Below are 24,266 nucleotides of genomic sequence, written 5' to 3' on the forward strand. Positions count from 1 at the left end.
CGGAATGAGACTATCCGGGAGAAGGTTGGGGTGACTTCAGTGGAGTGTAAGATGCGGGAAGCACGATTGAGATGGTTCGGACATGTGAAGAGGAGGGGCATGGATGCCCCGGTCCGTAGGTGTGAGAGGCTAGCGTTGGATGGTTTTAGACGGGGTAGGGGTAGACCGAAGAAGTACTGGGGGGAGGTGATTAGGCGGGACATGGAACAGTTACAGCTTACCGAGGACATGACCCTAGATAGGAAGGTCTGGAAGACGCGAATTACGGCAGAGGATTAGGGCCTGTTCGGGTCGCTAATGTAGGGAGGTAATTGGTGGGGGTGTATTCCTGGTATGATTCCGTATTCAATGTTCTGTTCCGTGTTCCGTGTTCTATGTTTGTTACGAATCTGTGTGCTTTCCTCTGCTTTATATTCCTGCATTCCTGCTTTACTCTGTTTTATATTCCTTATGGCTGCAGTATCTATGTTATGTCATCTGCTTCTGTGCTGTACTATGTGTTTGTTTGATATCTCGTAACTTGAGCCGGGGGTCTTTCGGAAACAGCCTTTCTACTTCATCAGAGGTAGAGGTATGGACTGCGTACATCTTACCCCCCCCAGACCCCACAAAGTGGGAATACACTGGGTTTGTTGTTGTTGATATTTATCGATGGGTAGAAGACTGGTTTTGGCGAATAGTGTTTTGGATGCCTCACCAGCGTACATGATGTCCATATTCCCTATGCTTGCTAGTGTGATAAAGAAACTAGACATGGTGAGAAGAAACTATTTGTGGAAAGGTAGCGAGGGCAAGAAGAAATTCCATCTGCTTAAATGGGGGAAATGACATTGAACAAAAAGGAAGGAGGTCTAGGAATTAGAAATCTCAAGAAACAGAATCAGAGCTTGATGATGAAATGGTTATGGAAATTTACAAGTGACAAAGACATATTATGGAAGAGTGTGATTCGTGCTAAACATGGTATGGAGGATCTATGGATGACAAACATGGTCACAACAACATATGAATGCACAGTGTGGAGGGCAATCAGGAATCTATGGCCACTTATGCAGACTAGAACCAGATTCAAGGTTGGGAAAAGGCAGAGGGTTTCCTTCTAGAATGATAAATGGGTCGGCAATGATCTATTGAGTAGACTATATTCTAATATCTATTCACTATGCCAGACCAAGCAGGCTACAATAGCTGAAGTGAGGAATGGACAAGCATGGAATCTGTATTTTAGAAGGTACTTGTATGATTGGGAAATGGAAACTATTGCTTCCTTCTATGCTAACTTGGCAGATTTTACCAGCTCAGTAGAAAAAGTAGAAAAAGTGGACAGATTAGAATGGCAAATGGACAAATCTGGAAAATTCACTGTCAACTCAACATATAAGGACCTCAATATCTCAGAATTTCAGGAAAAGGATTGGCCATGGAAAATGATTTGGAAGATTAAGATCTCTAATAAAGTAAACCGATTCACATGGCTTCTAGCCAAGGAGGCAGTTTTGACTCATGAGAATTTGAACAAGAGGGGGTTTCATTTGTGGTCATGAGAATTGAACAAGAGGGGGTTTCATTTGTGGTCCAGATGCTTTTTTTTGTAAAGAACAGGCAGAGACAGTAAACCATCTCTTTTTACATTGTAAGTGGACAGATCAATTATGGAAAATGTTCATCAGCTTGAGGAAGTTTAGCTTGGTAAGACCAAGGAACATCAAAGGGTTCCTCAATGCTGGAACAAGGTAGAAATGCAACACAGAAAGAAGAGAGATGGAAGATTATCCCTGCTTGCATTTGGTGAACAACATGGGAAGAAAGGAACAAGAGATGTTTTGAAGAAAAGCAGAACAATTTACAAGATTTTAAGATGAATTGTTTAGCTTTGTTCTACTTTTGGTGTAAACATGATCTAATAATTCAGGCAAAAGATATCTTTGATGTTTTAGATTATGTGTAGGAACAAGTGATAGATACAAAGGTTGTAACTGTAACTCTTTTTAAAAGGGAACTACACTTAGTTGTAGTTTACCTATGGGTATATAGACCTATATTACCATTCTCAAAATGAAAAAGAAACTCCTACTTATAGCCTAGGGCTAATTATTACAATTATGGGCCCAAAAGTGACTCATTTCAGCAAATTGGGCACATGTCCACGCAGCCTAGTGACCTGCTCATGCATGTGGCAATGCAGGTGACACTGGAAGTGTCAAAATGGCCATCTGCAGCCAAGTCCCTTCAATGCTTCTCCAAGCTCTACTTTGCCTCCTTTTGACCTCCCCAAGGCCCCTTGACCCTTCTTAGATGTAAACACCGACTCATGACACCTTTTTGATAGCACTAAGGAGTAGTCAAGCACCTCTAACTTCATGATCATCCCATCCAAAGTCTGGAGGCATTTTGGATTTTATCAAAAGCTAAAAGAAGGAATGAGTGAAGGTGGAGTGTGGTATTAGAAACCCTTGGTAGTTAGGAATGTAAGTATAGTCAAGAGAAAAAAGTAGAATGGGGGATACAGATGAACGATGGAAATATGTGAAGCACTTTTGGTGTCATTTGGGGCGTGACAAAAGGATTTTTCAATGCTGTTAGCGAAAGCCATTCAAGAGATGCATGAAACATTGAAGTGTCTTTCATTCCTTTGCAATGCTTTTGGTTCTCTTTAATCAATGGATCACTACTTTTTCCTCTTTGCTTTTTGGTCTCCTCCACTGTAGCCATACAAACAAGTTTGGGACCTCTTCCTTAATCGTAGTATAGTAAATTGGGCGATTTCATACAGTGTGAGAGGCTTGCTGAAATGTTGGTAGAGTCAGAAAGTCATCAAAAACTTGAATAAAATTTGGCATACCATTCCTGTTTGCACCTTTTGGACAATCTCGAAAAAATGAGAGATGTTTTTGAAAATCAGAAAACATGTCTTTTGTAAACAATAGATGTCTTCAGAATTAAATGTTTTGGTGTAGGAGGCGTGGTAGATGATATTCTCAATACTTGGAGTACATTGAGAATGTATCGGCTTTACTGTGTTTCTTTCTTGTATTTTTAAGTTCCTCATTGGCACTTAATTAATGAAATTACATTACCTTATAAAACAATACTTTTTGCTTTTCGATCTTACCAACTTGCTGAGCTCCAAGCCATGATGACCACATATAGTAATTTCTTTATCTTAACTTGGATGTAAGCATACTTTGCTGAACCATCATATCTCCTGCTGTCTCTCTTGTTCAGCAATATTTTGTGTTCATTAGCCTTTATCACTTTGCTGTGTTTGTGTCAAATATGACTAACCATGTTAGTGCAGTGCTTTTGCAGCAGTCTGAGCCTAGTTGTATAACAAGTAGTATTCCAGACCGTGCTCTCTGATTAGTTCCACGTTGTCAAACCATTTGATTGATATGGGGGCAGGCAGAACCAGGGAAATGTTTTAGGGGAGGGGCAAACACAAGTTCTAGAATAAAATAGAAATAAGTCATAGACATTTATACGGAAATTGTGTTTTCAAAATTTCAAATTTATATTATATGATCATTGATTTTTGATAAAAGAGCAGAAGTATGGTAACAGCAGAATATTTAATGGACAAACTTATAATTTGCTCATGAATATATGCTATGCTAAGTACTTCTATGATCATGCTTAATTAGCTATCTTTTCAATAATTTAAAATCGTAAATGTGTAGGCATTAAATTGATTTATACTTCTGGCAAAATTGCCCTAATGATAAAAGTAGGAGAACAAAAAGAAATAAAAAAAGAAAAAGAATGAGAAATTTTTTGCATATTTAAGATTGGCAAACTCCATTTGAGACACGATTGAATCTTTGGTTTGTGTTTGACTCAAGATTGCCTGTTTTCATGAATTGCTTGTTTCTTTATGTCTTGGGTTCTATTTTATCGTTCTTTGGAAGCGATCGAGCTCGTATACCGGTTGTTGCCTGAAACGTTCATCTAGGGTTCTATGTTCCTTCTTTGTTTTACTGTTCGGGTTATTCATAATTATTTTTATTGACTTCTTTTGCTTTCAATTATTGTTACTTAATATTCCACTGTGGTTTGTATCTCGGATCGTATCACAAATCTTGCTTAGTGAGCTTGTGAGTAATACTTCAAGATGTTTCTTCCATATTCCAAGTGTATGAGAACTCTAAAGGAAGGGACAAGGAATCATAGGACACAGTTAAAAATAGGATGTTTGGAACAGGATCTGACCCCTTTTCTTTGAGCAATAGGTATATCGAAATCATTAGTAGAATCAGAGATTAGAGATGATTTACCAGAAGAAAAAGAGGATTGGCAGGGAGTAGGCTGCATGATGGCTTTTTCTATCTTGTTTTTCCTTGAATATCTCATCAAATCCTATGTTGCTCGGACTCTTCAAAAATGGCAGCGGATGAGTATCGGATTCTCCAAAAGTAGTGTATTTTTGGTGAATTCGACACGGGTGTGGCATCGGAAGTGAAGAATCCGCACAACTTAGATCAAATCAGGATTCTCCAAACGTCCAATAGTCTCCCCTTGAACAACACATCTATCAGTTTCCTTCGGAGTGCTCTCTCTGATAGTAACTCTCACATGGAACAAGGTCATCAACAAATCCAGAACGATATCACCTTTTCTTTTTTATTAGTCTCCTCCCTTAAAGGTAATTGAGTTCCATTGAAGTAAGGTTCAAATTCTCTAAAAGTAACATCCATACCAACAAAATACTTCCTTGATGGAGGATAGTAACACTGATAACCTTTTTGTGTTGGAGAATACCCAACAAACACACATTTAAGGGCCATCAGATCTAGTTTCCCTGCATTCCTAGTATAAATAGAACAAAACAAACACATCCAAACACCTTAGGAGTAACAGTATAGACACTATTCCCTCGTAAAATCTCTGAAGGACTCTTAAGGTTGAGCACTTTGAGAGATATTCCCCACAAAATTGATAAGATAAGCAGCTGCTAGAATTGCATCTCCCTAGTAAGGTTTTGGGAGATTCATAGTGAACATAAGAGGTCTAGCAACCTCTAAGAAATGACTATTTTTCCGTTCAGTGACTCCATTTTGTGAACTAGTGTAAGGACAACTAGTTTGGTGGATGATCCTGCTAAACTCCAAAAAAGTACCAAACTGGCTATCCATGTGGTCTGTGCCATTGTCAGTTCTCAAAATTTTTATCTTATCATCAAACTGAGTGCAAACCATCTTATGAAAAGATTGAAAGCAAGAAATACATCACTTTTTTCTCTTATTAGATACACCCAAGTCACCCTGGTGCAACAATCAATAAAAATGACAAACCCTCGACTACTAGATAAAGAAACGGTTTGAGTAGGCCCCCAAACATACGAATTGATAGTCATGAAAGGAATTGTGCTTTTATTATTACTTGATGGATAAAAGTTTCTAGTATGTGTGGCATACCACAAGCATCACAATACAAAGAATCACCCTTACTCCTTGAAACAATCTAGGATATAATTTTTCTAAGACAAAGAAGGATGGATGCCCCAACAGTATATGCCACCATATTTCTTAATTGACATTTTTATTTTCTCCAAAAAAAGAATCCTTGCCATTGAATATCACCTTAGCTCCTTTCCAACATATATAAGCCATCATGCAGCCTACCACTACCAATCCTCTTCCCTATTTGAAGATCCTGAAAGACACAATGATCAGGCAAAAACTCAATTTTGCATTTTAGAGCATTGGTGGTGGAATTGACCGATAAAAGGTTAACTGAAAATTTAGGGACATGAAGTACAGAAGATAGCTTAATATTAGGAGCACAACAGAAAGAACCTGTCCCAGCTACCGAGGAAAGAGAACCATCGCCTATTCTGATTGTGTCTGCTTTAGACATGAAGAGTAGTTAAGAAAGCCTATCATTTGTCTATTTCCACCGAATCAATAACCCTCGTGATTTAAGAACAGCAGTAAAAGTACCTTAAGTAAACAGCCTCTCTACTTCACCTCTCTACTTCACCTGAGGTAGTGGTATTAGTATGGTCTGCGTACACTCTACCCTCCCCAGACCCCACTATGTGGGAATACACCGGGTATGTTGTTGTTGTTGTTGATGTAGTAAAAGTACCTAAAGTAGTACCTAACTTCACCAAATTAGATGTTGCACCGGAGGAAGAGTCAAGTTGGGACAAAAAGGACTTGAGATACTTGTTCACTAGGAGAAAGGGAATCAGCAGAGGCTATCTGCTATCTCTAACAAATTTGCTTGAGTTCTCACTGAGTTGACTCGTTTTCCTCCACGACTTCCAGCGGGTCGACCATATAACTTCTAGCATGTTTCCTTGGTATGTCACGGCTTCCCACAATAATCACAATGTAAGTGATCTTTATCATACGTGACTTGAATCCTTATCAGGTCTAATTCATTGTTCAAACCGGCGAGGAAGTCAAAGATCTGCTCCTTTTCAACCAATTTCTGGGACTTTACTGCATCCCTGGTACAATCTGCTTGGAAGTCTCGATAAAATCTAGCTCTTGCAACAATCCACTCAACTCAGAAAAATACTAAGAAATTGAAATCCCACCTTGCTTTGTGTCATGGACGTTACAAATCTCAAAGATCTAAGCATCATTCCCCATGCGTGAGTAAGTGAGCATAGTTGCATTCAAAAATTTTTCAGCAGTGTCAAGCAATAGATATCGCCTTTTTGACAAGGGTTGCATAGAGTTGATAAGCCATGACATGACGAGCAAATTCTCCGAGTCCTACTGGTTGTAGGTGGGATCAGAAGAAGCAGGTTTTTTTCTTATCTCCATTAATATACCCCTGCAACCTTTTAGCTTTGATAAATAATAAACTGAATCTAGACCAAGAGGAGTGCCGCAACCATAAAGTTTCATAGAACTAATTTGTAGGTGAGGATTAGGTTCTGACATGTTGGCAAGAAAAAAAGGCTAGAATAATAAAAAGCAAAAGGAGTAGAGAAAAGTTTACAACGGCTCAATAGTATTGGAGAGAGGAAACACTCATCTCCTAAAAAGGCACAAGGTCTGATACCATGGAGACATTTAGAAGAAATTTAATTTATTCTTAAGTGTGTCTATACAACCAATTATAGAGGTATTTATGCACAAAATTGAAGCCTAACTATAAAATATACATGTAAGGAAATAGAATAACGTTTTACTCCGGAAGCCGATTAACGAACTGTCGATGGAGTTGGAAAGAAGACTCAGAGATCTTTAATTTGGTAGGTATTGGGCCCATAACTCTTTATATTCTAGGAGGAGTGATTGTTTGAAATTGTTCCTAGTTTAAACTTAGCCCAAAACTCAATCAATAAGGACACTTCCAACTGAACTTTGTGTTAGGGGTATTGTATGACCTTAATTCCTATCTACTGCACTCTCATATCAAAGAATTGATCCTAACACCTATGACGAATAAGCTTCTTATGTCTTTACCGCAAATATTTTTTAGTAATAGTTCTATGAAATCAATACCCCATACATTAAAAAGCTCCACCTCAAGGATTGGGGTTAAAGGCAACTCATGCCTCCACGATATGCCCCCGTGCCTTTGACATTGATCACACGCCCTAACAAAATCATGTGTATCCTCATGAAATGCATGAATTGCAGGCCAACAATATTCACATTGCATGATATTGTGTGTCGTCTGTGTACCACTATGATGACCCCAAATAGAGGATGAGTGGCAAGCCAATAGAATGCTTATCATCTCAACCTTAGGAACGTATCCCCGAATCATATTAGCAGCGTAGACTCAAAATAAGTATGGCTCGTCCCAAAAGAACTTCCTCCCATCATATAGAAACTTTTTCTAGTAATGGAAGCTCAAATCCCAGGCATCACATCACTCACCAAGAAATCATTATAATCAGCAAACCATGGGATAAAGTCTTGAGATGCAGCAAAAATTTGCTCATCAGGAAAAGCGTCATTACTTTCAACTTCATCTTTCAACATTGCCTCTTCCTCAAGCCTGGACAAGTGGTCAATCACTTGAATTTATATGCCCTTTAGGCCCTTGACCTTAAAATTTAATTAACGTAACAACAGCACCCATCCAATCAACCAAAGTTCTCATACTTCTTCTCCATAAGGTACCTTAGAGTTGCGCCATTGGTATGCACAATGACTTTTGTCCCAAGCAAATAATTCCTAAACTTCTCAAAAGCATACACCATAGCAAGTAGCTCTTGCTTTGCTAGCATAGCAGATAGGATGAAGAATTTTCTAGTGCCTTTGGCCTAGGACTCCTAGTGTCACTATACTAGCACATAACCTCAAATGGAAAAGACCATTTAGGAGCAACAATAACGAGGGTTGAAGTCAATTTTCCTTTAAGGCATTCGAATGCCTTCAAACAAGCATCATCAAAAACAAATTTTACCTCCTCCTCAAGCAAGTTGCACAAAGGATGTGCAATCTTAGAGAAATCCTTGATGAACCTACAATAGAAACTAGCATGCCCCAAAAAGCTATGAATAACCTTCACAAAATTGGTGAGCGTAATTTTAATTACCTTGATCTTTGCTTTATCATTCTCAATCCGTTTTTTAGAGATTTTGCGACCGAGAACGATACCTTCTTTTATCATGAAATGGCATTTCTCCCAATTTAGCACAAAGGTTCGTCTCTTCACACCGTTGCTACACTTTACCCAAATAAGCAAGACAATAATCAAAATGCATCTCCAATAATAGAAAAATCATCCATGAACACCAAGATAGTGTCCTCAACCATGTCGGATAAAATGGCTATCATACATTATTGAAAAGCAGTTGAAGCATTACACAACACGGATCACATTCGCTTGAAAGCATAGGTCCCATGAAGACATGTGAAAATGGTCTTCTCCTGATCCTCTGGTGCAATGTAAATCTAATTATAGCCAAATACCCATCAATAAAATAGTACCACCCTCTACAACATGTCTAACATCTGATCCATGAACGGCATTAGAAAGTGATTTTTTTAAGTCCATGCATTTAGCCTCCGAAGATCCATGCATACATGCCATACCATGATTGGCCTTAATGGAATTAACTCATTCTTCTCATTGGGAACAACAATTATCCCTCCTTTTATAAGCATAAATTTGTGGCTCACCTATTAGCTATATGAGGCAGGAAAACCATGCCTGCATCCAACCATTTAATGATTTCCTTCTTCACCACCTCTTGCATAGGTGGATCCAATCTATGTTGATGCTCAATACTTGGAATACAACCAAGCTCAAGCTAGATTTTCATGTGTAAATATTGGGAGGAATCCTGATGATGCCAGCAATGGTCCAACCAATATCCCTCTTAAATCGCTTCAATATAGACATAAGAGCTTCCACTTTACCATACTATAATAATAACGGGCAAAGTGTCATTCAATATAGACACAAGAGCTTCCACTTTACCATACTATAATAATAATGGGCAAAGTGTCATTAGCTCCCAAGAAAGCATATCTGAAATGAGAGTAAAGAGCCTTAAGCTCCAATATTGGAGGCTCTTCGATGGAAGGTTTGGCTGGAAGGGTCACACGATTCTTCAAATCAAGATCTAGCTTTTTAAAGCATAAGAGTCAGGTTCCATTCCAGCAAGCGCATGCACCATCTCATCATAGTCCTCAATACCTTCTCCATCAAGATTCAGCATCCATCTCATCATAGTCCTCAATACCTTCTCCATCAAGATTCAGCATGACAACAGCCAAAGTCTCAACCGTAGCTCTCCTTAATAAGCACCTCAGGCACCTTCTCATCAACAACATCAATGATAGATACAACACTCAGGTCTCTTGGTTGCTTCATCGATCTACATATATTGAACACAACTTGCTCATGATTCAGTAGGATTTTCATCTCACCACTATCCATATAGATAAGGGCTCTTTCCGTAGCTAAGAATGGTCAGCTAATGATTATGGAAACCTCAAAGTCAACCTAGCAGTCTAAGATGATAAAATTAGTTAGAAATATGAAACTCTTAACCTTTACCAGCACATCATACATATGCCCACCAATCTCTAAATTGTGCGATCAGTCATCAATAGCAGCATAGTAGTCGGTTTGAGGGCTCCCAAGCCCAACTATTTGAAGATAGCAAGCGGCATAAGATTAATGTTTGCACCAAGATCACACAATGCCTTAGCAAAATTAAACGCCTCAATCGTGCGAGGAATAGATAAAGAACTAGGATCCTTCTTTTCTTAATAACTAGAGAGCATGAAGCAATTGACACTACAATGGGGAAAATTATCGACCAACTTAAAACTCATAGTACCTTTATTTTTTACTAGATTCTTCATGAAATTCACATATCCACGCATTTGCTCAACTATTTCAACACTGAGATAAAGTTGTGAAATTTACCATCTTCCACCTTGTTTTTCAAGCATTATGGGAAGGGAGATAGAGGCCTAGGGAATAGGAGTTAATCTCTTTACGACCTCATTTTCCTTTCCCTTATCAGCAAGAATCTCCTTCGTATCAACTTAAGACTTTCTAGCATCTTTGTGACTATTATCAAGAACAATCTACTTTGCAAAACCAGCCTCTTTTCCCTTTTAAGCATTCTCTTTACCACAACCATCGAGTCTGAGAATGCCTTTCTACACATCTATATTAAGTTTAGGCTCTTGTAACACTTTCTCGCTTCTAGTAATGGCAGCTATGCCTTGACAATCATTTCTAGGATCTGGTACTGTGTCACTATGAAATGTACCATTCATCTGTTGATTCAGAGCAACAAATATGTCTCATCTTTCTACTCATCTACAATAGGCTTAGCCTCTAGTAACACTTTCTCAATTCTAGTAGTGATAGCCATACATTGACCATCATTTCTAATAGAAATCTGGTGATGTATCACTATGAAATATACCATTCTTCTATTGATTCAGAACTACAAATATCTGACCCGTTTGGTCTTCAAGTTGTTTTATGGATGTCGAATATGTCACATCAGCGGGTACAATTTCTGTGTGTCACTAGCTCACTTATGTTGGATATATCTCCTTAATATTAGAGTTTGTGGATTTGACTTTTTGTTTTTTCAACATCATTGCTAGCATGTCCTCTACCCTTGAACTACCTGCATCATTATCTGCTTGATTGCATCCCTTAGGAGGTACATATAAATCGCCTCTATCATTTTTGTAGCCAACTCTATTCATCCAATTTCCCTAATCTATGTCTTTATCCCTTTCTCTCCAACCAGACTTCTCATAGTTGTTATCTTATAATTTTTCCGACCTTGATTTTCTTGTCCTTAATGCCAAGAGTCTTGATTAGACTCTTGGTGGCTAGCCCAAAAACCCCCCAACTGATCGTTAACAAAATTTGCCTCCTTATCTGAATCAAAGTAATCATCATCACGTCGAGGCATTATACCTTATGAGCCCACAACATTTGCCTTTTCTGAGCTAACCCTCATCAAGTGCTTCATAATCAAGTCCATTTGATATTTCAAGTGACCCATATCCTAATACATTCTTCTTCTCTGCGATGTTGCTCTACTAACATACCTTTAGAGTAGGCACTGGTGAGTAGGCACTGGTGGAAACTTCCAATTCACGACTATGCCACGATTACTTAGTTATGAAATCATGAGGAACATAGACCTAGTCCATTCTCACTCATTGATTACAAACAATGACTACAAACAACATTCTTAACAATTATTACTTGTTTTTACTTAACATTGCAAGTTATTGCTTGTTATAAGAAATTCCCCTACATAAATAATTACCTACTAGTTTAAATAACCGCGTTAACCTGGTTTCTAGCCATATTCCATGTGGGATCGATCCCAACTTAGTTGGGTTCTATACTCGATTAGATACCATGTATACTCATTGCACGATGCAACTTGGGTGACATCAAGACACCAAAAGTCCTACTCATATGTGAAACAAAAAGACTTAGAGTTTAGTGTTGATGATTTGGTGTTTTTGATGGTTTCACCCATGAAGGGTGTCATATGGTTTGGGAAAAAAGGAAAACTTAGGGTGTGTTTGGTATGATGGAAAATATTTTCCAGAAAATGTTTTCCGGTTTTCCCTTGTTTGGTTGCAACAAAAGTTTAGGAAAATATTTTTCAAGACAACTTATTTTCCACCATTTGATGGAAAATGACTTCCCTCATAGGCCAAGGGAAGTCATTTTTCAGAAAATGACAAATGTGACTTATGATCTCACCCTCACCCCTCTTCCCACCCCAACAACACTTATATTCACATGACTCAAAAAATTTATATTTCTCAAAAATTTACATTACTCGAAAATGTTTTTCACTGTGCTTTGCTTCAATTTTTCACTGTTTGAAATAAAAAATAATGAAGCCCGAATTTTTTCCATTTTCAATTCGTTGAATATATTGTTATTTTCATATGCATAGAGGAAGACTTACTTATGTTACTTTTGTTAATTGCATATTTCATTTTGTTATCGATGTAACTTGTTTCACGAGGTTGAATAAGTTTGTCGTTCTGTTATATTTCTATTAATTGTAGTATCTTGAGATTATCCTAACAAAATATTGAAAAGTGTCTCCTATATTTGTTAATTAATAGTTGCTTAAATTTAGTGATTGTAATATTTTAGTATTCGATATTGATATTATTTGTTATGCTTAAATTAGCTCTTACAAATTGTTGAGTTGCTAAAGGCACTGATATACTAGCTAACAGATAGTAGTATTTTCTAAAAAATATTTTTTCACTCATCAATTGAACACTAGAAAATATTTTTCAAAAAAATATTCTCTACTCACCAACCAAACACCATAAAACATTTTCCGGAAAAAAAAATTCGGAAAAAATTTTCCATTCACCAACCAAACATGAGAAAATAAGTAGAAAGCCAACTTATTTTCTAGTAAAACTTTTTCCAAGAAAACATTTTCCATGGAAAATATTTTCCATCATACCAAACACACCCTTGGTCCCTTACAGTGTTTTGGACAGCGAAAGGCGACAAGACTCCGCCTCGCCACGAACTCCTTTTGAAAGTGTGGCAACAATTAATACCAAAAGTTAAAAATATTTAATTTCATATATAAATAATCAAAATCTCAACAGCAATAATATATTAGCAAATATTTCAAGTCAACAACTAAAAATAAATAGTAGATACTGAGCTTTTACTCTTTGTGAAAAAAAGGAAGAAGTAGAAGAAGAAAAACAGAGAAAGAAGAAAGTAGAAGAAGAAAAAAAAACAAGAAGAAATCAATAGACTATGAGTAACGACAGACCAGTGGAAGAAATACGAAGAAGAAAGTAGAAAAAGAAAAAAAACAAAGAAACGACTTACCAATAGCCATCCACTAGAGTCACCGCCCGTCGGAGTCGCTAGAATCACTCGCAGTCGCCTCTCAGTGGTAGCACTCAAAGCAAAATGGAAATAAAAGCCCTAACATTGCTTTTTATCCTTAAAATCCTAATTTTAAAAAATAAAAATAAAAAGTATCATCTTTAGCGCCTCATCTCATCGTCATGTCGCCATTCTCGCCTTGGTGTCGCCTTTCGCAGGTCGCATTGCCATGAAGGTAGATGGTGAGACTGCCTCGCCTCACCATTTGCCATTGGCAACATAGCGCTCGCCACTGATAACACTAGTCCTTTATATAATGGTCCCTACCGAATCATGAAAAGGATTGGGAAAGTAGCTTACGAATTAATGCTACCTGTGGACTTGGCATCCATACATCCAGTATTCCATTTCTCCATGCTTAAGAAGTGTGTTAGTGATCCCTCACTCATTGTTCATATGAAAGTTTTAGGGCGAAAGATAGTTTATCTTATGAATAAGTTCCGATTGAGATTCTAGATCATCAAGTTTCCAAGTTAAGAACCAAAGAAGTAGTTTTAGTTAAGGCATTATGGGGGAATCAGTTTGTTGAGGAGGCTACATGGAAAACGAAGAAGATATGGACACAAGATATTCGCATTTATTCACTCCTCAAGGAGGAAATATCAAATGTAAGTCTTTCTCTTGTAACAAATCCTAAGACCTCATGTTTACATCTTTCATGGTACAATTCTCGTGTTTACACTCGTGCTTATATACTCCTCAATAGTTGATTATAAACTTGATGCAAGTACAATTGAGTTCATGTTAACAAGTATAGTATTAGACAGCCAAAACAAACCATGATTTTTTCAAGCTATATGTTTCATCCTAGCCCTGGCCTTCATTCGAGGATAAATAACCCCAAGGGGGATATTATATTGTAACATCTAGCAAATCTATTTCATGTTCATGTTTTGACATACGCCTTTTTAGCTTGAAAACCAAGTTGTATGACCTTTAGATTGACTAGGAATCCTGTGGGATGAGTTCAAGGACTTGAAAAAGGATGTTATGGACATGAGAAATGGCTGGTGCATCATGCTAGAGGACGAGATCTGCACTGCACCTGTCACATAATGATAGAAAAGCGACAAATATACATTTTCCTACATAGAGGCATGAGGCATACCCCAGGGTTAGGATTGAGCCTCGGGGTGTATAGTCCAGATGGTACTTTGGACTGCGCCGCCAGCTCCAACCTTATCAGATGGGAAATTTTTCCCAAATCCATCTAATTAAGGGTAATTTGGTCCTAATACTTGTATAAACCTCCTAACTCTACTTGTAAACTTCTTGAAGGCATTAAATATTTTCATCGATTTATTCCCTTATTCTCTCTCCCAAACTCCAAATAACAGATGTCTTTTAGAATCAAAGCGAAAAGTTCCAAGCAAGATTTCATCAAGTTTTCTTCTCCTTCTCAGGCATGTAAGATTATTTTAGTGCGTGAACCTTGTCCTACCCTATGATTCATAGTTAAAAAGCTTGGTCTAGTATGAAATCAAGATGCAATTTTTGATCCCAAATCCTCAAATCAATTTTTTTACTTCTTCAGTTGAATCTATTGTAATTTAACTATGCAAAACTATAGAATTTCATGAAGCAGTGGTCATTCCTTTATCTTGATTCGTAATTCATGTGTTCATTGCATTATCTCATATTTTCTATGAAAAGAGGTTTGAAAGCTTAAAGCTTGTGTCTATACAAATTTACAATTTCCTCTAAATATGAAAATCATATATGAAAAAAAGTACTGCTACTTAAAACTTCAGAAGTTGGATATCATACAGTAATTTGAGCATCGGCTCACCAGCATTACAATATTAAAGATCGGATATTGAGCAAAGACTCCAATACAATTTCAGTTTACCGTGCATGAAATATATTATGAGCGTATATAAGTTTTGTGAGTACTATTTAACACCGAGAAAAGTATGGGTTTAGATAACACTTACCCAAAACTACGTATGCTACCATAGGATTGGATCATTTCGCAAGTTTGGACAAATCATCTTTTATCCTACAGAAGTGTAGTATGGATCCATAGTTTCAGCTTCATTTTATACCCCCAACAAGGTATAGGATAGCTCTTCCAACCGGATTAGGGGTTGAACATCACAAGCTCAAGTGGTGTATGTCGATTATGAGAAGCTCCCCCATCAGAAAACTCAATATTTTTCTTTATTTACGTGTTGATTATGACTTTTGCATACAAACTACTAAAGAAAGAATCTCAGTTGCTCAGTTTTGGTTCACTATTCAAACTTAAATATAGACATTTAGTGTTATTTTTATGATTTCGGTAGTTCAAATTTCAAGTTTGATACTTTGTTTAAGCTTTTAGTTTATTAAATATTTAAAGATCACGTTGTTCCTTTGTTAAATAAGACCAAGTACGGTATGTACAAATTGATTTATGTACGTTCTTGGTGTCCCTGCAACACCTAAAATATTTCTAGAGGTAATGAACTACACTCTAGTTTCCTATGACGGTGACTTTATTAATTCTGAGGATGATGATATTTTTCTCTACAATAAGTCATTAAGTGTAACGTCCAAGTTCAATAAGAGAAATTCATTCCCATTCAAAAGAGTCGAGAAGCGGCTAGCAGGATGGCAAAAGAGGTACCTGTTGAAAGGAGGAAAGGAAGTTTTGATCAAGAGCACCTCTCTAGCATTCCTACATATTTCACGTCACTTTTGCAGGACCCAGGAAAAATGATTGAAACATTGGAAAGACTTCGACGTAACTTCCTATGGGATGCAGCGGAAGGCATTAAAAAGTTTCATCTTGTGAATTGGAGAGTTCACACATCTCCAATGGAATGGGGAGGGCTTGGCGTGAAAGATCCTCAAGTGTACAACAAAGCTTTGTTGGGAAAGTGGATTTGGAAATTTGGGGTAGAGGAAAATGCTTTTTGGAGGGGGTAGTAGCGGATAAATATGGTATAATGGATAGTGGATGGAGAACGAAAAACACTAGAACTCCATTTAGGTGTGGTTTGTGTAGATTAAGGGGTGGGAAGTTTTTTACCAACACACCTCGCTTAAGGTGGGGATGGATGATCAGTTTTTGGGCACATTGGTGTAGGGAGGTCGAGTTAAAGGAAGTGTTTCCTAGTTAATACCGCATTTCTTGCTAGAGAGATGACAGTCCAACAAATTTGTAGGTTTCGTGAGGGTGCTATTCACTGGGATTTAAGATTCAGAAAGAGCCTCCATGGGAGATGGAAGTATTTCACAGTCTGTTAGAGCTTTTGTATAGGCTAGACACATCAAACGTGTTAGATGCATGGAGATGGCAGGAGAGGAGAGTGGTGACGGCTTACTCATTGTTAACTCTTTTAATAAGAGGTTGATAGTGAGAGTGGAAGGTACCTTTCCTTGTGAATCCATTTCGATCCATAGAGCACCAAGGAAGGTTTGTTTCTTTGTATGGTTGACGGCAATGGATGTGATATTAACAGCGGAGAATTCGAGAAAGAAGAAAATCACTCATGTTGGTGCTTCATGTGTAAAAGTAACGGCGAAAGTGTAGATCATCTTCTATATTGTTGTAAGGTGGCTAGTCGGTTATGGAGGGTGGCCTTAAATTTGTTTAGGATGCAATGGGTCATGTTGGGCACAGTGAAGGAGGCTTTGTAAAGTTTGTCCCTTGAAAGAGGGAAGGAAAACACAAGAGCATGGAGTGTTGCCCTTTTGGTAGTCATTTGGGTGATTTCGAAAGAGAGGAATAGGAGGGCTTTCGAAGGGGTAGAACTTGATTTCGTAAAGTTAAAAGCAGTGTTTTGTACCTAGTTTATTTTTGGTGTACTTGCGAGGTCCCTATTTGTATCGAGGATTAGACCTCTTTTATTGAGAACCATATTTTGGTATAGGTTCCCTTCGTTTGGCATAAGTATATGGGGTTTCCCCTCCAAATGTTAATAAAATAGTTTACCTTAGCAAAAAAAAAAGGCAAAATGGCTCAGTGGACCCTTATACTATGTCCGTTTTGTAATATGGATACTCCTACTTACATGTTTGTCATCTGGAGACTTAAACCCACTAAAAAGCAATATTTGAAACCCATCGACCGTTGACCAGACCTACGTGGCATTAAAATGGCCGATTAAGACGAAACGCGTGCCTAGGGTGAGAGTGGGGGTCAATTTTTGGTCAATTTTATATTAAAATAATTTTTAAAAAATAAAAAAAAGTCCCCCAACTACAGCTTTTTAAATTTAAATATGTTTTTAATAATTAAAAAAAAAAGCCCTCTCCCAACCCCTCCCCCGTCCGACAACCCGCCACCCCACCCCCACCCCACAGCCCCAGCAGCACCACCATTAACCTCAACCTCAACCCAAATTCCCATTTTCTTCTCTATCACCGCCAAACACGCCCTTAACACAAAACCCATTTTTTCCACTCTTTCTTTCACCACCACCATCATCTCCTCCGCCACCTTCTGACATTTTCGCAACCTTTCCAGCCAACATTTCCTCCCTTTTTATCCCACAATCTTCCTTTCATCGTTCTACAAAACCCATCTCGGGCAAACTCATTGCTATCATTATCTCAGTTTGTATTCTCTCTGCAACTTTTGCCACTTCTCTTATCGCCTTTTTCCTTCATTACCATCGCCACAGAAAAGTCGAAGAGAAAAGCTACTACCAACGAACAGATCAGCAACCCCCCTCCCCAAAAACCAAAAAAACTTTGAATTTACTTTTTATTTTAATTTTTTCCTCTCAATTCAAATCTTTTCATATTTTTTTGGGATTAAAATTTAAATTTGAAATCTTTTCATATTTTTTTGGATTTAAATTTGAATTGAAAGTGAGTGATAGTGAATATTGAAAAATTAGTGAATTTCATGAATAAGCTTGAAAAAACTTAAAAGTTTTTGTGAATTTGTTAAAGTTATTCAAATGTAAAAATCGAAAATTCATTATGTTTGTATATATGAATTTATAGTTAAAAATTTAAATTAGTTGGAAAGAATTTGATGTTTAATTTGTGAGCAAAAATAAAAACATGATTATTTAAAGTTTCTACAATTTATAATTTTTTTTATTTAATTAAATTTATTTTAATATTCAATTTCTTATGTAGCATTTAAAAATGACATAGATTCAATTTAATACTTAAAAATGATGTGGAAGTTGACGTGGCAGATGTGGAAGCTGACATGACAGCCGACGTGGAGCGAGTGTGTTACACTCACCAAAAAAGTGTTTAAAATGTTGATTTTTAGTGGGTTTAAGGGTCCAAATGACAAACATGTAAGTAGGAGTATCCACATTACAAAACGGATATAGTACAAGAATCCACCGAGCCATTTTGCCAAAAAAAAAAATGAGCATAACATAGTTAATCGTGGATCCACACTTGTGGAAAAGAGGCGTGATGTTTGTGGGAGGAGGATTATGAATAAGTTGGAGTTTAAGGTTTATTTTATCTTTTTTGAAAACTCAAGTGTTTATGTGAATAGTGAGATTAAGGAAGAATATGCAAGTGGTGTAACAGGGATGTTTGGCTATATCATAAAAGTGTCCAACTTGATGCATATTTCATGCTCATTGAAATACTTTATTGAAAGAACTAAATTATAGTTGAATTAATAATTTGCAAACATCTAGACGAAAATTTTGTTATGCATAAATAAGTAGGAAAAATTTCTATTTGGATGATAACGTCCACATGCTTCATAAGAGTGTATTTATACATGCTAGACTTAATTGAGTTAAATGGACACATGGTCATTATCGTATTTTAGTCCTACCATTGTTGCTTACGACTAAAGGATGTTGCTTACTAATGCATGTCTTCTTGATTTTGTGAGATTCAAATACGAGGTGAACTGTTTTCAAGAAGAGGGAATAATAGCATCCACAGCAACAAACCTCATTTTTAGGTTCGGAATTAAACGAAAAACCACGAAGATGCTTATTGTGGAAGAAAAGTTCATGAATAAGCTCAAAACTTATAGTGAAGAATGAGCTAAGTGCTACACATATTTCATGGTCCAAACCCAAGTCCGGAGGAGTAAGATTGGAACGATTTGGAGCCCAAGAAGCTGAAAAGACCCAAGAAAAGAGCTGAAATTCAGCTCAAAATGAGCTTAGAACAATGCACAAAAGGGCTTTAATTCAAGCCCAAAAGTCTGCGAAAATGGACGTGATGTTCGCCCAAAAAGTGGCTGCAACAGAACGTGTATATTAGTGCTGATTTGTCACATGTTTTCCCCTTATTTTTGTTAGGTAATTTTTGGAAGTTTTACTTGTATAGTTATCCCATTTTCTTCGATGCTTTATGTTTATATACTGTTATTTGTCCTAGCCGGGGGTCTATTCGAAACAACCTCTCTACTTCGTCTAAGGTAGTGGTATGGCCTGTGAACACTTTACTCTTCCCAGACCCCACTTTGTGGGAATACGCTGGTATGTTGTTGTTGTACTTGTTTTACAAAATTTCCTACTTCAATTTTAGTATTTACTATTTCCATAAAAGATAAAACTACCATTCGAATCTCATGTTATTTGGAATAGGTTTTCTTATATATAGCGCTAAATTTTGTCATTTTTAAGAAGACAAGACCTTTGTGTGTTATGAATATTATTTGAAAGACTTTTCTTCTTTACACCTTTGTGAGTAGTGACTATGGATTTATTTGCAACCCTATATGAAACATTCTTGGACTAATTATTGTCTTTAATTTCTTCAAAATAGGGGGTCTAGATCATTGTTTTATCTGGGTGCTTAAATTGACATTATTAGTATCATAATTAGTTCCAATCCGCTAATTTTAAATACTAAAATCAATTGGGTTCTACCTTCTCAAAAAAAATCAATTAGGTTCTATCATTAGATTTCGAAATTTGAGGATTTTAATCTCAAATTACTCCTACTTTAATTTCATGTCTTTAGTCTTCAGAATTTCGCTTCCACATCATTCTTTTAATTATTCAAGTAACCTACTCTTACCATCCCACCGGCCCACCCCATCCCAATCCCAATTGTTGCACGGTTTGCTTACATAGAACCTACTAAAACAATTGTGTAAAGTGAAAAGAACGATTACTTTATTAAACGCAAATAATATTTCGAAAACCTCAATGAGAGACGAGCAAAATGTCCTTCTCCTTTAAAAGTATTAAAAATATTGTAAAACAATCACTCAAAGCTTTAATTACACTCAGAAGTGTAAAGGCAATTTGGGACGAGTTTTATTCTAGAATATTTTGAGCTTGATGATTCGTTGTATGTTCCACGCATTCCAACACTAGCACATTCATAGTTTCTTCTCCTTAATCTCCTATCAAACCAACCTTGGTCAATTGACGAAAGTTGTAGCAAGAAATTTCCGTTTATATCTTTTCACTTTTAAGGAAATATCTCTTTAATTCTCCTTCATGATGATTCTAGTAATTTTTGGTGTGTTTGGATAAAATGGATTCTCAACTGCATCTCTAAAGCACGATGCTTATTTAACTTGTTTAGTTGGAACTACTCAACTTCTGAAATTGCAATGAACAACTTTTTGATTTAGTTAACTCCTTTTTTGTAAACAAACTAGTTTTTAATGTATTGGAGCTACTCACCTCTTTGTGTATTTTATGTTCTTGATGCCTTTCTAATACTCCCTCCGTCCCATTTATGTGGCGCCGTACTATGCATGGTGTTTAACCCCCAAAAAAATGAATTTTTGAAACTTGTGGTCTAAAAGACTAAAACAATCCTTTGCTACTCCCTACATCCATCAATAATTGTCCACTATTGACTTGGCACACATGTTAAGAAATAGTAAATGATAGGGTAATTTCACCATATTACCCTTTGAATATAATAAATTTAGTGCTTTGGGATATGCATTAGATAATGAATCGTATTTAATGTTAAGATTAAAATGGGTAGAAATGGGTAAATTATCCATTGATTTTCAAAATTGGACAAGTATTGTTGGACATCTATTTTTAATATAGTGGAATGGGCGGAAGGAGTGTTTGTGTGACTGTAAATCATTTATTAAGGATAAAAAAGGAATTTTAAAGTTAAATTGTTTCTAATTATAGTAATATGACATTTTTTTTTAGACGAACTAAAGAGGAAAGGCTGCCACATAAAATGGGATAAAGGGAGTATAATTTTCATTCATACGAGAGAGAGATAACTTGTAACAAGTAACTATCCCACTTTAAAACTTTAAAAAAGGCCAGCCCGATGCACTAATTCTCCCGCTATGCGCAAAGTACGGGGAAGGGCCGCACCACAAGGATGTATTGTATGCAGCCTTACCATGCATTTTGCTAGAGGTTGTTTCCAGGCTTGAACCCATGACCTCCTAATCACATGATAGCAACTTTACCAGTTACTCCAAGGCTCCCCTTCGAATAACCTTTGTTCAAATTTAAAACTTTATTTTCCTAAAAATACCCTTTGTTAGTCTGCATATGGGGTTTCACATTCAAAAATCTGAATGGGCAAGAGCACATTTTGAATAAACTCACATGTTGGTCGGCTCTATGTTCCCAAATGCATAAGCTGCTGCACGACCAGAATATGAATAGCCTGCATGACTAGTACGTTTGACATAACCAGTTAGAACCACATACGACATACAATCAATAATATATTGGCAGCAAATAGCAATAACTTACGGTGCAATTACACCTCGTACATCAGAAGACTTGGCTAAGCCAGCACCTCGCAGCCAGCCATCAAGCTGTTCTGCTAGTTCTTGGGCTGGCAAGGAAAATAGTAAAGCATCAACATATTAATAATGGGCATTTGTAGCTTTCCCTAAGAGAATCACTAGTTGGGTTTTTACTAGTCCCTCCATCTCACTTTAGGTGATGATATATCATTCATCATGAAGCTTGATATATACTGGACCTGAGTATTATATAAGTAGTAGTGGTCGAAAATATTGAAGTAAACACTGAAAATATAGTCTGATGGAAAAACGTCAATATAAATTTTAGATTTGATTTTTAGTTAAACAGAATTGAATACTTAGCTTATGATAGTATTAAGCTAACGGTGTGAAGCATCTTGTGACATCCTAAAATTGAAAGAATGTCATAAATACTCGGACGCAGGAAGTATGTTTCAACCCATTGCTTGATTTGAAGTAATGAGAGGAATGAACATATGACAACGACTGAACAAAGAAATGATCTGTACACCACGCTAATTGGACAATTCTAGCATGTTTAGAGAGACAACTGCCAGCATAATAATGAAAAGAAAGAGAAAATCCACAAATAACAATATTGAGAAAAGGGACTTTGGCTACAGGCCCCTATGCAAGATGGCAGAAACACAAAGAGATTAAAGCACCACTTATTTTAACTGTGAATCTCCAGCAGCTTACTTCTGAATCCAGTCTTTAGCCTATACTCCCTCCGACGCATAATACTTGTCATATTTTACTTTTCAAGAGTAAAACTTAAAGATGTATTTTTGTACCATATTGATATAAGAAGAATTGCATCCTAAAATTGAAAGTACCATGAGGCGGATGTGGAAGTTAGACTTGATACAAAGGTCATCCAAAAGACATAGAAGGTTAGTAGGTAGGAGTGTGTTATGTTATTCATCCATACTAGTAGTTGTAGTGTTGCTCCCGTAGTTTCTTGTCCTTCGGTTTCTGTAATTAAATGTTGTCTCTTGTACTTCAAATATCATATTATTGTGCTGAAGTTATTGTCCTGTTACTACCTGCTATTTTTGTTACTACCTGTGCTGAAGTTATTGTCCTGTTACTACCTGCTATTTATGTAATCTAGTTCTGTGCTGTACTATGAGTTTGTGTGGTATCTCGTGACTTGAGCCGGGGGTCTATGGACTGCGTACATCTTACCCCCCCAGACCCCCCTAGGTGGGAATACACTGGGTTTGTTGTTGTTGTATGTTTCTTACTTTTTTGCAACTGCTTTGGATGATTTTTCTTGAGCCGAGGTCTATCGGTAACAATCTCTATATCTCTGAGGTAGAGGTAACTCGGCATACACTCTACCCTCCTTATATCCCACTTCATGGGATTATACTGTGATAAGAATCGGGTTACGTTAATAAACAAGAAAATAATGCGGAAGCGAAAATACTAAGATTAAAGGCAAGAAATTAAAGATAGGCAAAATTGGAGAATAAAATCCCCAATTTCAAGGTTAAGTGTTAAGAATCCTAATTGATCTTAGTATTCAAAATTAGCGGATTAAGACTAATTATGATACTAATAGAGTCAATTCAAGAACTTAGATCAAAAGTGATCTAGACCCTATTTCAAAGAAACTAAAGACAACAATTAGTATAAAACTAATCACCTTCTTTAATTAACTTTAACAGAAACCAAAGATATCAAATTAAGAATTAACCTTACCTCCTAAAAAATCGTTCTTATAGGGTTGCAAGATAAATCCCAAGTAGCCACACAAAAAGGAGTAAATAAGAGAAACTCTCAATTAATAATAATATTGTCTGATTGAAAATAACAAAATTCATTCCTATATATAGGGGAAAAACCTATCCCAAATAGCATGGGATTCGAATTCTACTTTTATGGAAATAAATAAATCTAGGAAACTTTAAACTAGGAAACTTTAAAACTAAGAAACTTTAAACTAGGAAAATAATATCAAAAATAAATCCCCGAATTTAATCAAAACTCATATGGCTCAATCTTCTTCCGTTTGGACATGGACTCGAATCGTGAAATATGTATAGCACTTAGCCCATGCTTCTCCATAATTCTTAGGCTCGTTCTTGTGTTTTTCTTCTATCATAAGTATCTTCTTGATTCACATTAAAGCCGGTCAATTTTAATGCAAGTGGGCTAGACTGGATGCTATCATACTGGTTACATTGTTGTTGTATTGTTACAACAAGAATTGCAAATTATAGCATATTTCATGTAGATTTGGAATATTTAAAAATTTAATTTTAAATATTAC

General features: G+C 36.7%; 1 protein-coding gene across 1 annotated transcript in view; it reads right to left on the minus strand.

Annotated features, from left to right (window-relative positions):
• LOC107853506 (protein MEMO1) overlaps positions 1–24,266 on the minus strand; it is a 60,608-nt gene that overhangs the window by 35,300 nt on the left and 1,042 nt on the right. The window contains exons 2-3 of the mRNA XM_047398909.1: positions 21,972–22,056; positions 21,822–21,890 (exon numbers count right to left, since the gene is read on the minus strand). Of these exons, the coding sequence (XP_047254865.1) occupies positions 21,822–21,890; positions 21,972–22,056 (154 nt within the window). The remainder of the gene's footprint in view (positions 1–21,821; positions 21,891–21,971; positions 22,057–24,266) is intronic.

The sequence above is a fragment of the Capsicum annuum genome, chromosome 11 (genome assembly GCF_002878395.1).
Source record: "Capsicum annuum cultivar UCD-10X-F1 chromosome 11, UCD10Xv1.1, whole genome shotgun sequence".
Taxonomy (NCBI): Eukaryota; Viridiplantae; Streptophyta; class Magnoliopsida; order Solanales; family Solanaceae; genus Capsicum; species Capsicum annuum.